This window comes from Vipera ursinii (assembly GCF_947247035.1).
Source record: "Vipera ursinii genome assembly, chromosome: 2".
Taxonomy (NCBI): domain Eukaryota; kingdom Metazoa; phylum Chordata; class Lepidosauria; order Squamata; family Viperidae; genus Vipera; species Vipera ursinii.
Genome location: NC_139513.1, coordinates 273,949,092 through 273,966,318, shown reverse-complemented (window position 1 = coordinate 273,966,318; position 17,227 = coordinate 273,949,092). Strand labels below are relative to the sequence as shown.

The following is a 17,227-nucleotide window of genomic DNA, read 5'->3' as shown; positions in this document are numbered from 1 at the left end:
ATTCTAGAGTATCTCCAGGTCTACATATTCTGCAGTTACTTAACCTGTACTCTCTTATTTTTTTATATTCTTTACTATTACTATCATGATCATCATCGTCCACCAGGTAGATTTATGCTACATGTGCTGGCTAGTATCATATAGATTAGCTGAATTTATGGACTTCTTTTTAAGTTGTTTTGAGATCCTTTCTATATATTTGTTTGGGAAATAAATTCTTATAATTCTGAAAAAAGGTAACCCTGAAACTAAGGAAAACTAAGATTGCGTAAAATGTACTGCATAAGCATGACCCTTTTTAAGAATCTTCATACATTCAGTAAAACTATGTAAATGCCAATATTTAGGTGAGAAGCGGAACTCATTCAATGCTGCCACACACTGTAATGAGATCCATCATACCTGAGAGAGCAGAATAATAATGCTGTTGCTAAGCAACCTGGGATACATTGCAGGATTTTTTAAATTACATTTATTTAATTAGTTATGGGTAAAAGAGCCTTTTCTACACTGTGTAGAATCCCCACCCTATTCGTCCTCAAAACTCATCTTGAATCTCCTAAAAATTAATGAAAATACAGTCCTTTGTTATTTTACCTTCTTCCACTGACAAGGAAAAAATAATAATTTGCACAGAACATTATGAAAGAAGAAGACAAGGGGAAGAAAAACAGTGGAATGTGAAAAAAATAGAGGGAATAGAGGCAAATATGGGGACTGAAATACAGATTGCAAGAAGATTCCTGCTTTAAGTCTTCTTCAGCCTGGTTCAGATATGTTGGGCTACAAATCCTGTAAGATCAGCATATCTGAAGGGTACTAGTTTGGTGAAGGCTATCCTTAGTGTCAGAATCCATTTATATCCCATTCATAAAACCCCATCTGCATATTCTAAAATCTTGCATCTCTCACTGGATTCTGCCATTCCCAAGGAGGAGAAGAGAAGATGTTAATTGGCTATCCTTATCCATTTGTTGCAAAGGTGTTTATTTCAGCCTGCCTGGAGGCAGTCATCAGACCAGGGGAAGAACCTTTGAACTGAGAAGGACAAAGAAAGGGAAGGGGGAGAGATCTGTCGTAAAGGCATGGAAGATCCCTCTTCCCTTGGAAGGTTTTGACACGTGAACCTTAATTGATCCGGGACTGACCATATGGACTGAGGGGAGGGGGTTTCACTCAGGGACACTTTAAAAGTACCAACCTGTAACACAGTTTTCAGATCCTGTCTAGATTTCCCACTGACAATTATGTTTTAGTAAAAGTTCCTTTTTGGACAATTCTGGCTCCAAGAGTTCTTGTTTCCTAAGACGTTGGTTGGGGTGGGACCTGTCACTTAGAACTATTTTATTAAATGTTACTCCTCTCTATGATCAAAGGCAGGAAGTCCTTCCCACTATATATCATTTAGAAATGATTGAGATAACAGAAGACCAAGCAAAAAACCAGACTGTCTCCATTCAACAGCCTCACTTCCTAAGTGGTTCTCTGCTGCTGAATTTAATGGATGACAAGCTTTATAAGAAAACTTTCTATTTGACTTTGTCCACCACCACCAACCCCATCAGGTTTTTCATGAAGACTAGCTTTACAACATGATAACCCTTTTTGATGGACGTACACAGGGCTTTTTTTCTCATAGAACGCTCAGAACGGAGTTCTGGCACCTTTTTTGGATGGAACCTTGTAGGGTAGACAAGGTGGGTTGTATGACATGTGTGAGTTCCGGCACCTTTTTCTTTTACAAAAAAAGCACTGGACGTACATAGTCAATTTTGTTTAGGTTCAGAAGCTAAGCAAGTTTGGGCTTGGTTAGCATTTGTATGGGAGACACACACACCCCAGAGAATCCCTAGAGAAAAACAACAGACAAGCATCCAGATGTGTCCAATTGTCAAGTGTCCACTTCAACTTGAGGAAATCTTTCCTTTACTTACAAGGTTGTTTTAGCTATATTGTACTGTACACCAACATAGAACTGTTTCTCGAGGGGCAATAATTAAATACATGTATAAAGAAAGAGTTAATAGAAACAGCATCTATTTTCCTGCATGCAAAGGATAATAGCTCAGGCTTCAAATGAGGAGCAATCCTTTTCTTGGAAACAAGGATTCGGCTTTTTAGGATTATATAAATGCCTGTGCTAATTCCCTTTCTGCTGAACACAGATACAGTTATCAGCAATTCCCCATTCTCTTCAACTGCTCAGCTTTAAATATACAGATATGTCATGCATCAAATCACCAAGGCCTGTAGGTCTTTCTATGCATTTGTCAAATGAAAGCAGGGGATACTGCACTCTCACATGTTCATCTCTTCCCGATTTTTCTTAAGGCTGATTTTTATGTAAAAAGAAAAACAAGTGAAGAGGAGCCAACCATGTCTGAAGATACTTGGTAAGGAAGAAGATGCTGCAAACACAACAATCTCATTCTCTCAAAACGCTGAAGAATAGGAAGGACGAATCATATTTAGCCCAGGAAATGTCTGCTGGGGCTGGGAAGAACTTTTTTTGCCTTACCTCTACCACTGTTGTTCTGGCAGCTTTACACATAGGCTGATTGAAATTTCTCGCAGTTTTCCTGTTTGAGAAGAAAGAGCTTAGTAGAGCTGCAGTTATTGTTTTCTATAATGTCAAGAAACATTAGCAGAACAAAATTCAGAGCATAATCAATTCATAGTTGAAAGGGACTGGCCTTCAGGTCCAAACCCAACATAAATCCCAAACAAAGCAACCCCATTTTGATATCTAGCTTCTGCTTGAACATAGCCAGTAAAGGGACTTCCCTCTGTCCTTCAGGCATTGATTAATTACATACAAGCTGAACAGGTACGTCCCCCTCAAAAACAACAACAGAGTAAGTTTTAATAGTAAAGTATTATCCTTGTTTTCAGTCTCATTTTTAACAGTTCTCAATTAACCATTTTTCCGGATAGGCCTCAACATATTACTACAATGGAGCCCAGATTATCCATCATAAATCAGAATGGTCACACTTCGGGGAATCCACATGACTGGAACCAATTATATGACTTTTGCTGAGGTCATTAAGCGAACACTGCAGTCCTTAAGCAAATCAATGTATTCCTACAGCTTTTTTTTTGCTGAAAACAAGCCGAAACACCCCCCCCCCCCAAAGTCTCTCTTGGGATGGTCCCATTCTTCCATGGAGAGTACTTAGAGAATGATTCAATACAGATCAGAGACTAAGACAAAGATGTGTGATATCCCTTTGACTGTATATTTATGAACAAATGCATAAGAAATGTTCATACCCCGTAGTTGTAGCAGAGGATGGGTGTACTGTAGTAGATAAAATATTAGATGAGTGAAGCTATTGAGATTCAACCATGGAAATTCATTAGATAATTTTGGACACGTCACCCTCTCTGAACCAAGTTGTAGTGGGGATAGAATGAAATCTATCTAGCCTCCTTAAGTAACACCAGCTGCCTGCAATTATTGCAGGTTCGCATCTCACCAGGCTCAAGGTTGACTCAGCCTTCCATCCTTCCCAGGTAGGTAAAATGAGGACCCAGATTGTTGGGGGAAATAAGCTGACTTTGTAATAATGCCGCTGGGGGGGGTGTGAAAGCCCTAATAAGCAGGCATATACATAGAATGAAGGCTATTGCTAAGCACATTTGATTTGTGCTTAGACTGTAAGCCGCCCTGAGTCTTCGGAGAAGGGCGGGATACAAATGGGATTAAAGTAAAAAAAAATGTAAGCCATAAAGCTTCTGGAGAAAAGATGAAACATGAATCTAACAAATAAATAGCAGATAGAAGCATGTTCTTTGCCAACCAAGCCAGGACTAGCTCTAATGGTTTCTTTGGTTATAGCAATGCAAGATGTTCAATCAATATTACAAGAATCTTGTTGCTAGCGGGAATTTGACTAGAAACGTCCTGGGTTTCCCTCACTGGTGATTCTCAGACAGAGGCTGGAGAGTTAGCTGGAAATGTTCTAGTTATGGATGGTTTACATTGAACATGGATTTGTTTAGAACAGTGCTGGCTGAGGGATTCTGGGAGTTGCAGTCCACACATCTTAACAGCAATAGCACTTAGACTTTTATACCGCTTCACAATGCTTTCCAGCCCTCTCTAAGAGGTTTACTGAAGTAGCCGAAGGACCACTCGGGACGACAGGCTAGTAACAACAGGTTTATTTAAGAGCAAGGCAAACATAGAATAACTTGTCCGGCTTTTATAGCCGGCAGCTGGTAGCGAGGACCAATCAGAGGTGTTTATTTTGGCGCCGTGTCAGGCAGGGACCAATCCGCGTCGTCTTCCGTTGACAGCTCCGGCTTCCGCGTGGCTTGGTGTTTTGACAGCCGCGAGCTGTCAGTGGTCGCGCCTGCGCTGTGCGGTGGATGCTTTGACAGCTCAGGCTTCCTCGTAGTCCGGAGTTTGACAGCCGCGAGCTGTCAGTGGTGGCGCCTGCGCTGTGCGGGGAACTTTGACAGCTGTCAAAGTTCCCGCGTGTTTTTCTGTCAGGAGGCTTTTAGTTTATACACCTTGCTGCTGTAGTATTATTTGAACAGCTAACATATATACATCTATTACGGGATTGTTTACATATATAACACACCCCTTACCCCTCCCCTGGTGCGTTCCTTTCCTCTTGGATGTTTGAACCTGCCCACTGATAGTCTTTTAGGTAGGTGGGTGGTCTCCGATTCCTGGTTGAGCGGCGAAGGGGTGGAGGGTGGTCTGGTTCTGGATCCTCGTTTTGGTGTTCTTCTTCCTGGTTTGGGATAGGTCGCATTTCCGGTGGGGGTTGTATGTCGGCATTGGTTGGTTGCTCAGAATTGTGTGGTGGTTGTCTGGGTCTGAGCTGATCAATATGGCGGCGTATGATGCCCTGTGTTTGCGTAGCTATAAGGTATGAGATGGGCCCTGTTTGTTTTATTACTGTCCCTTGGACCCACTTGTTTTTATCTGTGTATGATCGTGCCCAAATCAATTGACCTGGGTTGAGTGTGCGGGCGGGGTGGGGGTGCTGTTTTTCTTCTGGATATGTATCGGGGTGTAGTCTGTCCAGACGTGTTATTAGCCTTCTCCCCCATCTTAATTCCGCCGGTGATTTCCCGGTTGTAGAGCACGGAGTTGTGTGTTGTGCTAATAGGAACTGGCTGAGGCGTCTCTGCCAGTTCCCTGTAACGAATTTTTTTAACGCTTCTTTTGTGGATCGTACCATAATTTCAGCCATTCCGTTCGACGATGGGTGGAACGGCGCCGACGTGACCAGCCTAATACAATTCTTCATAGCGAAGATCTGAAATTCACGAGAGGTGAATTGAGGTCCGTTGTCAGAAACTATGGTATCAGGTAGGCCGTGTGTAGCGAATATTTTCCGTAAAGCTTGAATGGTGGCTTGGGACGTTGTTTTTCTAAGGGGTGTGACTTCCAGCCATTTAGAGTGGCTGTCTACTACAATTAAGAAACTTTGGCCCTGGATGGGTCCAGCAAAATCTATATGTATACGTGACCATGGGTTTCTTGTAGTCTCCCATTTATGGATTGGTGCCTGGGGTGGTTCATTCCTGGTCTCTTGACAGGTATAACACCCACCCACATACTTTTCTATTTGTTTATCTATGCCTGGCCACCACACATAACTTCTAGCCATCGCCTTCATTTTTACAATTCCAGGGTGACCTTCGTGTAAAATTTGTAATGTTTGGTCAATGTTTTTTTCGGGTATGATGACCCTATTTCCCCACAGTAGGCATCCTCTATGTGTTGAGATCTCATTTTTCCTGTTATAGTAAGGTTGGAATTGAGGGTGTGGATTTTGAGCTGGCCATCCTGTTGTGGCCCATTTGAGGATTCTGGCAAGTATTTTATCTTTAGCTGAATTATTAGCTATAATGTTTGCAGTCAGGGGGCATTCTGGAAGTTGGGAGATTGCTAAAATCTGGCTGGCTGGGGCTGGGTCTGGGTCCCTGGTTTGTATGGGTAGTCTACTGAGGCAGTCAGCATGTCCCAATTCTTTACCTGGTTTATGTATTAGTTGATAGGAATAGGCTGCCAAGAAGGTTGACCATCTTAGCATTCTCGGAGAGAGAATTTGTGGAGTAGTTTTGTTCCACGTGAATATGCCTAGCAGGGGTTTGTGATCTGTAATTAAATGGTCTTCCATATAGGTAATCATGAAATTTTTTGACCCCTGCTACTATTGCTAGGGCTTCCCTGTCAATTTGTGCATAGTTTCTTTCAGCTTTGGTTAGAGTGCGTGAATAGAAGGCTATGGGTCTTTGTGTACCGTCCTTGAATATGTGACTTAAGACAGCCCCGATTCCATAGGGAGAGGCATCGCAAGCGATGCATAGTGGGGTGTCCTCTCTGAAAAGAGTGATAGTTGAACTGTGACAGATAATCTTTTTTAACGATTGGAAGCTACTCTCATGTTCTTTGGTCCAGGACCAAGTTGTACCCTTGTCTAGGAGTCTATGCAGAGGCTCCGCAATAGTGGCTTTATGGGGGATGAAGGCGTGGTAAAAGTTTAACAATCCTAAAAAGGATTGAAGCTCTTGTTTATTCCTAGGGCTGGGTGCGGTCTGGATAGCCTGAAGTTTTTCTGAGGTGGGGTGAATGCCCTGGCTATCTATTTTGTACCCTAGGAATTCAGTGGATGTGACTCCAATAGAGCATTTTTCCCGCTTAAGTTTAAGGCCGGCTTCTCTGAGCCGGCTCAGCACAGCTGACAGCCTGTCAGCTAAGTTCGCTTCGTTTTCTCCGGCGATGAGAACATCGTCGAAATAGGGGCAGACCCCGGGTATTCCCTTCAGGGTCTTCTCCATGATACCCTGAAATATACCCGGGGCCGCCGATATGCCAAATTGGAGCCTCTTTACCTTAAAGGCACCGCGGTGGGTGACAATTGTCTGGGCCTCCGCAGTGTCCTCAGTGACAGGCAGCTGCAAATACGCCTGTGTGAGATCAAGCTTGGCGAAAAGGGCGCCAGAGCGGATGGAAGCAAATACGTCCCTTACCGCTGGCACCGGGTAGGCATGGGGGCTGAGGGCTAGGTTGACTGTCGCCTTATAATCAGCGCACAGTCTCACTTCACCGTTAGGTTTGATTGGGGTGACAATAGGGGTCTCCCAGGTTCCCCCTTCTGTTGGCTCAAGCACCCCTAGTCCTACGAGGCGATCAAGTTCGTTTTCGATTTTTTCTTTAAGGGCAAAAGGTACCCTCCTGGCTCTTATCTTAATTGGTTGGATTGCAGGGTTTAGCTGTAAGGAGATGGGGGGCCCCGTGTATTTCCCTAAAGTGCCATCGAAAACATCGGCGAACTTATCGCAAACGGCTTCTAGGCTGGGTGTTAGAATGGTGTTAACCCCTGTTAAAGCGATGCCTAGTGGACTGAACCAGTTTAGTCCTATCAAATTGGTGCGGTTCCCTGGTGTAACTAAAACCTCCAGGGGACCCTTGAACCCCTTGTACTGCACTACGACCTTGGCTTTCCCTTCCAACGGAATGGGGGTCTTCTGGAAGTCAGCTAGGTGTACTTGAGTTTTTTTCAGGGGAATTTGTCCTCGGCCTTTCTGACAGATCTCCTGATAGGTTGTCAGCGAAATTAAGGAAACTGCTGACCCAGAATCCACTTCCATGTGGCAGGGCACCCCCTGAATTCTGACCCAAATCTTAACCTTAGAGCTTATGCTGTTTACCCTGTCAACTGTCTCTACCAGGGGCCCTGGGTGGGGTTCTCTGCTGGCCTGGGCAGCCGGCCTACCTGGGGGGTTTACCTCCACCTCATTGATGTTGTCCCGGCCCTTGCTGCGGCACACCGGCTTGATGTGGCCAGTCTTCCCGCAATTGTGGCATTTCGCGTTCCTAAAGCGGCAACTTCCTCGGGCATGATTGCCCCCGCAGCTGGCACAGGCGGCTCGTTGCTCGTAACGAGGTGGTGGCGGTGGAGGGTTCCTGGACCCCCGGCGGTCCGACGTTTTTCCCCTTCTCGGCTGTCGGAGCTCCATTCGGCGTTGTAGGGCTTCTCCGTCGGTGAAATCTACCGACTCTCCACTGTCGCTGAAGGCTGCGCTTTCCTGGTAGACGGTCGCGGGGGTCTCTGGGGTCGTGTTGGTCGGCTTCTTCTTGTGGCTGTGTTCGTATGCCATGATCTCCCTGGTCAGCTCAGCCAGGTTCATGTCGGGTTTGGACGTCAGTTTTTTCTGTAGCTTCTCGTCCCTCAGACCGATCACCACCTGGTCTCTGATGCGGTCTTCCAGGTCGGGGAAGCAGCAGTTCCTTGCGGCGTGTATGACCCCGGCGATGAACTCGTTGGCGGGCTCGTCCTGCCGTTGTTTCTTTTGTGCGAATTGCACCCGCCAGTACAGTTCTGATCGAGCCAGCATGTAGTATTTGCTCAGCTGGTCCACCAAGTCCGCGTAGGAGACTTCAGTGATGGGCACTGGGCTGAACAACCCGACGGCTGCATCGTACACCGGGGGCCCGCTGATGTACAGCAGAGCGGCGGCCTTTGCTCGGTCGTCAGTGATTTTACTGACGAGGAGGAATCCCTCGACTTGGCCGAGGTGTGATTGCCATCTCTCGGGATGGCGGGTATCAAACTCCCTCACACGGCCGAAGTTTGCCATGTCGTCCTGTCCTGGGTTGCTCCGATGGAAGTTAAAACTTCCGTGACAGCTCTTGCCGGGAACTTCCTTCCTCGGCCGTGACTTCAGCTCCGGAGCGATCCCACCTTCGTCGCCAGTGAAGTAGCCGAAGGACCACTCGGGACGACAGGCTAGTAACAACAGGTTTATTTAAGAGCAAGGCAAACATAGAATAACTTGTCCGGCTTTTATAGCCGGCAGCTGGTAGCGAGGACCAATCAGAGGTGTTTATTTTGGCGCCGTGTCAGGCAGGGACCAATCCGCGTCGTCTTCCGTTGACAGCTCCGGCTTCCGCGTGGCTTGGTGTTTTGACAGCCGCGAGCTGTCAGTGGTCGCGCCTGCGCTGTGCGGTGGATGCTTTGACAGCTCAGGCTTCCTCGTAGTCCGGAGTTTGACAGCCGCGAGCTGTCAGTGGTGGCGCCTGCGCTGTGCGGGGAACTTTGACAGCTGTCAAAGTTCCCGCGTGTTTTTCTGTCAGGAGGCTTTTAGTTTATACACCTTGCTGCTGTAGTATTATTTGAACAGCTAACATATATACATCTATTACGGGAACATATATACATCTATTACGGGATTGTTTACATATATAACACATTTACAGAATCAGCATATTGCCCCCAACAATCTGGGTCCTCATTTTACTGACCTGGGAATGATGGAAGGCTTGAGCCAGTAAGAACTGAACTGCTGGCAGTTGGCAGAATTAGCCTGAAGTACTGCATTCTAATCACTGCACCACCACAGCTCTTAAAGTTACTGGTTTATAGGGCCTACTATACCTACAACATCCCTCCATCACCCTCTAATTTACAATTTTCTGAGCACTGATGGAGATATCTCGTAAGCTATCTCTATTCTGAATTATAACATCTGGGAACAGTCCTGAAACTATTTATTTATTTATTTATTTATTTATTTATTTATTTATTTATTTATTTATTTATTTATTTATTTATTAATGGGATTTATATCCCGCCCTATCTCCCGAAGGACTCAGGGCGGCTAACAACAAAACATATAATAAGTACAGAAATTAAGATAAAAATAAAATTAAAATCATCTGTGCAATAAATTAAAATTAAAAATAAAAAATAAAATTAAAAATTGTAAATATAATTAAAATGCCTGTCAGTCCAGGTCAGCCTGGTGGAACAGGAGTGTTTTGAGGCCGCGACGAAAGGATTGGAGATTTTGGGCCATCCGAAGCTCAGGGGGGAGCTGATTCCATAGGACTGGCGCTCCCACAGAGAAGGCCCTCCCCCTGGGGGTCGCCAGCCGACATTGCCTAGCTGACGGTACCCTGAGGAGGCCTTCTCTGTGTGAGCGTACTGGGCGATGGGAATTCGTTCCCGGCAGCAGATGGTCCTGCAAGTATCCCGGGCCTAAGCCATGTAGGGCTCTAAAGGTAAGTACCTGGGCCTAAGCCATGTAGGGCTTTAAAGGTAAGTACCAGCACCTTAAATCTCACCCGGAGGGCAACCGGTAGCCAATGCAGCTCACGCAGGAGGGGTGTAATATGGGAGTATCGGGGTGCTCCCATCACTACCCGTGCAGCTGCACTCTGCACCAGCTGAAGCCTCCGGGTGGTCTTCAAGGGCTAATTACATTATTCCTGGGTTTTAGAAAGAATAACAACATTTCTATCCGGAAGAAAAGATTATAGCTTTAAATTTTAATTCTTAATTCTGCTCTCAGTCTATTTACTACCTTGACATTATTTGAAAAAAAATAAGGTTTTTATAACATCATCAGCAAACACTGGTTCTCTGCTTCTGTTTTGCTAACATTGTCTGTCCTAGATACACAGCCTTATAATAATTGCTTTTTATCAATGCTAGCACTGAATTCATACGGATGTCAATTTTTTTTTGACAGCATGCCTCCAAATGATGGCATACATTTCTTTAACACTAAGAAAAGGTGTAATAATAAAACAAGAATACTACTTTTTAATAGTGTCTACAGCTACAGGAAATTCTAGTTCAGGAGAAGCTGAAAACTACAGCCTTCTACTGCCCTCATGTGGGTATTTTTTGTTTCACTGGTTTGTTCAACACGGTGGAAAAGAGCAAGGAGCAAAAGCTGGAGAAAGGTCTTTGCTATTGAAGAACAGCTGTAGGTAGGCAGCATTGGCAACACAGAGATACCGGTAGAAGGAGCAAAATATGGGAGTAAGATCACAAATGGGAAACTTATTTCAGCCTCCTGGCCCTCATTAGTCTTGCTGAGCACAAAGAGCCTAGCTTTGCTATTATCAGATTTTCTTCCTATAGCCAGTTTTTTGAAAAGCAGCCCCACTGCACAGACAGAAGCCCTTGCATTGCTTCAAAGGATTCTGGGACATAATTTAGGACAGGAATCCACAACCTTCTTCAGGTTGGATTCTCAATGGCAGACTGGTGGACACATTCCAAAAATGAATGAGGCTCAGATGCAGAAACGAGTAGGCTAAAACAGTGGTTCCCAAACCTGCCAATCCCTCAAAAGCTTCTTACAACTTGGTTCCGAAGTTCAGATACCCCCTTCCCCGCCCACCCCCCAGTTATATGACTGCAATTTACATTTTTGCAAAAAATTGGCATTGACTTCCAGTTTTTAGCAACACCCCCTAAATAGCAAGCAATTTATTTTATTTGCATCTCAGCTTTATTATTTTTACAAATAACTCAAGCCAGCAAACATATCCAGCACACCTTCCTAACTCTTACTTTCCCCATAACAACAACCCTGTGAGGTGAGAGAGGGTGATTGGGCCAGCTTTCACAGCTAAGGAGGGACCTGAATTTAGGGTCTCCTGATTTCTAGCCCAGTGCTTTAACCACTAGATCAAATTGGGTCTCCAGTTTGCTTAATAACCACTGCACTCAATTACTGCCAAAAAAAGGTCATATAATTGGATTGGTCATATGATGACCTGCTTTATGAACATTACAACCCACAGCCATAATGGTCAGCCTCCATTACAGTCATAAGTTAAAGACTGCCTGCAATTTTCTTCTATCAGATGAACAATTCCCATTTGATACCAGCTTTTGGAAAGGTGCTGGAGTTATGGAAAGGTCTCAGTGATTTTGGAGAGCTTGCATGCAATTCTAGGGCTACAGACTCTGCACTCAATACTAAAATATACTGCTGCTGGTTTTGTTTGTTTTTAAAATGCATGGTGACGTTCTTGTTTGAGCGGAACAACTGGGCCTCCCCTATTGCTGCACACGATTAAAACATACATCCTAAGAGAAACCAAAAAAAAAATCCTCTAGGCTGTAGAATGTTCATATTTCCCAGAAAACTCTTTGAAAGCAAGGTTAAAAACATGCTTGCTGTGTGAACATGGCATACCTGAAGATAATATTTCCAGCACGATCAGACTTCCATGCCTTTACTAATGCAAAATCCCCTGTGATTGATTTCTCCATAATGTAATGCCGACCGTCAAATTCTCTCACCTTTAAAAAATAAAAAAAAGGAGGGGGAGAGAAGATTTTAAGGCATTTTAAGATATTTTTGAAAAGCTTTGCTTTCTTTAAATTATCAGCTCACACTACAATTTAACAATGAAATGAAACGAAAATACCATTGACCGTAATGAAAACTGGGAATTAAATGTGCAGACTGAATAAAGAAGACATAAAAAAAGCCTTGGTGGAGCAGAGGGCTAATGCCTCCTTAAGTAACACCAGCTGCCTGCAATTAGTGCAGGTTCGCATCCCACCAGGCTCAAGGTTGACTCAGCCTTCCATCCTTCCGAGGTAGGAAAAATGAGGACCCAGATTGTTGGGGGCAATTAAGCTGACTTTGTAATAATGCCGCTTGGGGGTGTGTGTGAAAGCCCTAATAAGTAGGCATATACATAGAATGAAGGCTACTGCTAAGCTTGTAAGCTGCCCTGAGTCTTTGGAGAAGGGCGGGATATAAATGGAATTTAAAAAATAATAATAAAATAAAATCAGGAGCCACCATATGATCTGCATGGTGGATTTATAATCTGCTTAATATATTACACTAAGTTAGGATTTATTCAACTTTGTTTTCCTGAACAGGCCTCAAATCATGCTATTGTATTACTGGCAAAGTGTGTTATATGCCCTGAATCTGTCTTAACTTTCGAAAATTTCAAAAAGGCTGTGCCCGCCCTCCTCATTCACAACATCACTCAAATCCACAGGTATTTTACCTCTCTTGGTTCACTAGCCAGGGCAATTGTGCCATCTTTGTTGTATTTGATTGGAGATCCTCCTTCTTGCACCAAAGTCCCATACCCAGTACTGGTGAAGAAAGCCGGGATGCCAGCTCCTCCTGCTCGGATCCGCTCAGCAAGGGTACCCTAGAAAGAACAAAAGGCTTAATGGCTGGCAAGACAAAAAAGATGTAAAGAAGGTCTGTAGCTCACAACAGTACATCAATTCTTTGACAAACATTGTTAAGGAACCTTTTCTGCTCTTCTAGGTCCACTGAGATAGCTCCTGAATACAGCAAGAAGATTTGCATAGAATACTCATTCCTAGGAAATGTGGAGCAGAGGTACTGAAGCTTTCTACCTTTTAATATTAGTTTATTAAGGTAAAGGTAAAGGTTCCCCCGCACATGTGTGCTAGTCATTTCCAATTCTAGGGGCCGGTGCTCATCTCCGTTTCAAAGCCAAAGAGCCAGCGCTTGTCCGAGGACGTCTCCGTGGTCATGTGGCCGGCATGACTAGATGCCAAAAGCGCACGAAACGCTGTTACCTTCCCACCGTAGTGGTCCCTATTATTCTACTTGCATTTTTACGTGCTTTCGAACTGCTAGGTTGGCAGAAGCTGGGACGAGTAACAGGCGCTCACTCTGCTACGCGGCACTCAGGATTCGACCTGCCAAACTGCCAACCTTCTGATCGACAAGCTCAGCGTCCTAACCCACTGAGCCAATGCGACCCTTTTAGTTTATTACTATGCAATAATAAGGTCAATGATCAGCAGGGCATCTTAATGTTACCAATATCTCACTTCTGAAACACATGTGTATACATTCCAACCTTTTCTCCATATGTTACTGTTTCTCAAAAATATAAACAAATCTATTTACCCAACTACGGTATATTTATTATGGGTTTTTCAGGCAAATATGGCCTCTTTGCCATGCTAGTTACAGCACATTTCAAACATGTAGTGCTACTTCAGCTTATAGGAATATTCCCAGAATCTGAAGATTTGGAGAAGGCAGCCAGAGCCTGTCTGACTGTGGTTAACTTATTTACTCAGTGTGGTTGGGCTAAGAAAAGATTAACTTAAGAAAGGTGGTAAATATGAAATGAGCTACTTGTATTCTTAACTTTGGTGTAGGAGGGAAGTTTGGCTGGCAGGCAAGTAGTCAATCTTTTCCAAAAAGCTAGTTAAACGTGCATGAAGAATGGAGTGTAGATCAGTCAAGCGCAACACTGCAAATACTTAATGGATTTTTAAAATGTGACTGCCGATGCAATGCTAACAGCTTAAAAAAACCTCCTCCTACTCTTAACTGGCTGGTACGTGAGTTTCCATGTTTTCTTACTTGTATTTTAATACTGCATGGTAATCATTATAGTGTGTCTGTAGCCTGGGGCTCTAACATAAATCAGGCTTTAGGGTTGGTTCGGAATCTGGCCAAAGATTGATCTTGTCCAGTTTCCTGCTTCCTATAGTGGTGCAATGCAATACACTCCCAAGATGGGAAGTCTGTTGGCGCCTCTGCAAAAGGACAGAAATGAGGAAAGCTGTCTGAGCCTTATGATTTGCAACAGACTCAAAAGGACCACACAATACAGTAGTTGCACAAGAAACATTCAGTTTCTGGTGTGGAAATCCTGCAACTGGAATGGAACTCAAAAGACTTGGTGCCATTTATTATAAGGAGCCTTCCTCCAAAGAATAGGCAATTAACATTTCACCTGTGGGGTAAGCTCAACTTCCAGTTCGCCACATAAATACTGCCGCTCAAATTCTGCATTTTCTCCAACATAGGAGGACACCATACGCTTGATCTGTTTGCTCTGAAGCAGAAGTCCGAGCCCAAAGTTGTCTACTCTGCAGAGAAAACAGGGTTAAGGTTGAGAACCAAGTGATGGAAAATTTAGATTATGCCTACAATATTGTGGCCAGAAATAATAATAATAATAATAATAATAATAATAATAATAATAATAATAATAATAATAATAAAAACAAAGAGTCACACTGAGCCACAATTAACTGCAGTCTGTCAAATAAACTACAAATGGCTGGCTTGTACAGTATAGTCTTCTCATGTTGTAACAAAAAAAATGTTATCTTCTGGAGGAAGACGAGAGAACACAGAAAGTAAACCTCAGTAGACAAGAATAGGAATGTCTGATTTTTAGAGTTTAGGGAAGAGTTTTTTTATACTCTATAAAAATATATTTCAGGCCTCTCCTATCTCAAAACATGGGAAAATATGCCATCACTTTTCAGCAACTATAGTCATGTGTAGCCCTGAGATCTGCAAAAATGGGGTGGGAGATTCTCAAGTTATTGACTTCAAACTTAAACTATAAAACATGGTTTATGATATGGATTATAATGGGCATGGGTTCTATGGACACATAAGAAATTATATTTGCACACCATTCAAGAGAGACAATAAAAAAGCTAAGAAGGAAACAAAAAGAGCAGAACACATTTCCCCTGATAAGCAGGGATTAATACTAAACAAACAATCAAGCAGAAAATAATATCCTAATTAAAGAACTGCCAAGGAGAAAAGTAGACACTCCATCAACAACACTGGCAAGGCAAGCCAGAGTATACAAATAGGGAGCCAACCACACACTCACACTGATGATGTTATCTAGTTGGGTAATGAAACGTCTGCAAACAGCAGGGAGATCACCAAGAACTCTACAAATGAACCCTGAGCTATATATATTCTCTACTGATTTTATAATTTTCCAGAATAACTATTTTATAATTTTCCAGAATAACTATTCATATTTTATTATACATGTTGGCTTAACCTGTCTCCAATTCATAAAAGCTTCATAAAAGTTTCATCTCAGATTCTGTACGTAATTTTGTAATGTTAAAAAGGGATGGGATCAATGTTCAGAAATTTTCTCAATCATGTATTTTTAGCATAGCTTATAACCTGAAATGTAGAAGAAACACTGACCAATACACAACTTCTATATTTCAAAAGCAGAACTAAATTCAAGCTTTTTTCAAAAAAAAGAAGAAGAGATGAGCAACAATACTCTGGGGTATGATAAATTGTTTTCGTGAGCTCCTGATTTGTTTCCAGGTTAAAATCAAAAGGTATAACAATAGTGTTTTGGGACCACAGTATCTGAAAGTGAGAGAGATTTGTTTGGTCTTATGATCTAGCATCAAGTTAGAATCGAAAAACCTCAGAATTCTACTCCAGCCTTATGGCTGGATAACTTTGGACATGTTGCTCTCTCTCAGCTCACGAGCTCAGGCTTAGGCGACAAGTCAGTTAATCAACCAATGGACCAATACATGGTGGACCTGGAAAAAAAGAAGACCCCGCACTTGTGAGAAAAATGCTAGGAAGAAAAATAAAGTATCTGAAAGTATGTGTTTTCCCTGAAGACTCATTCAATCCATTCCCCTGAATTATTGAAAAGGAATCTGTCATCTTAGATTTGTTGAAAACATAGCAATGGAAACAGATCACTTTTCTCTGTGGAATTTTTCCTTCATAATGGACGATTATCTTTAAAAAATGGCTCATCCTTCTTTCTGGTAAGTATAACAATTGCTGCTGTTTATGTTTACATTTTTAATCTTATTTACTGAAACTACACTCTTCTCCTAAGAACTCTCAATAATTCAACTGGTATGTTGTATAAATAAGGATGCCAAGTGGTCCCTCTAACCTTCTGCCGCCATTTTGAAGGTTTCTTTGGCCACAAAGCAGCCATATGGCATTGGCCTACAGATGGTCCTCAACTTAGGATCATAATCGGGACTAAAATTTCCATTGCTTAGCAAGGCAATTATCAAGTATTTTGTGCCAGATTTTTATCACCTTTCTTCCCCCATGGCTGTTAAGTGAATCACTGTAATTGTTAAATAAGTTATGTCATTAAGCAAATCTGCCCTCCCCCATTGACTTTGCTTGTCAGAGGCTAGTTGGGAAGTTACAAATGATGATCACACATCCCCAGGACACTGCAACCATGATAAATACATGCTGGTTGCCAAGTGCTCAAATGTTGATTATGTGACCGTTGGGATGCTGCAACAGTTGTATGTGCAAGCCCAATTGTAAGTCACTTTTTTCAGTGCTGTTGTAACTTTGAACAGTCGCTAAATGAATAGCTCTAAGTCAAGGGCTACCTGTACTTGTTCAAGGGCAATAAGTGCTTCTTATTACAGGTATGAATTAGCTTTGCCCAGTGAATAAGATAATGTTATCACTTTTGTTATCCTCCTGCTATTAACACGTTTGTTCTAAGTTTGTGTATATCTTGGAAATAATGCCTTGAAACAGTGATATGGATAAGGAAGTCTGATTTTACCCTGGAATATAGTGAACATACCATTATCTATTGCTGACTTGGTTAGGTAGCACTAAAGATGGAATTTTAAGAATTAAAGACTGGAGA

General features: G+C 42.9%; 1 protein-coding gene across 1 annotated transcript in view; it reads right to left on the bottom strand.

The window, feature by feature from the left end:
- The window catches only part of OXCT1 (3-oxoacid CoA-transferase 1), a 77,834-nt gene that overhangs the window by 42,329 nt on the left and 18,278 nt on the right, over positions 1 to 17,227 (bottom strand). Inside the window, exons 4-7 of the mRNA XM_083356823.1 lie at positions 14,531 to 14,666; positions 12,803 to 12,952; positions 11,968 to 12,074; positions 2,519 to 2,579 (exon numbers count right to left, since the gene is read on the bottom strand). Of these exons, the coding sequence (XP_083212949.1) occupies positions 2,519 to 2,579; positions 11,968 to 12,074; positions 12,803 to 12,952; positions 14,531 to 14,666 (454 nt within the window). The remainder of the gene's footprint in view (positions 1 to 2,518; positions 2,580 to 11,967; positions 12,075 to 12,802; positions 12,953 to 14,530; positions 14,667 to 17,227) is intronic.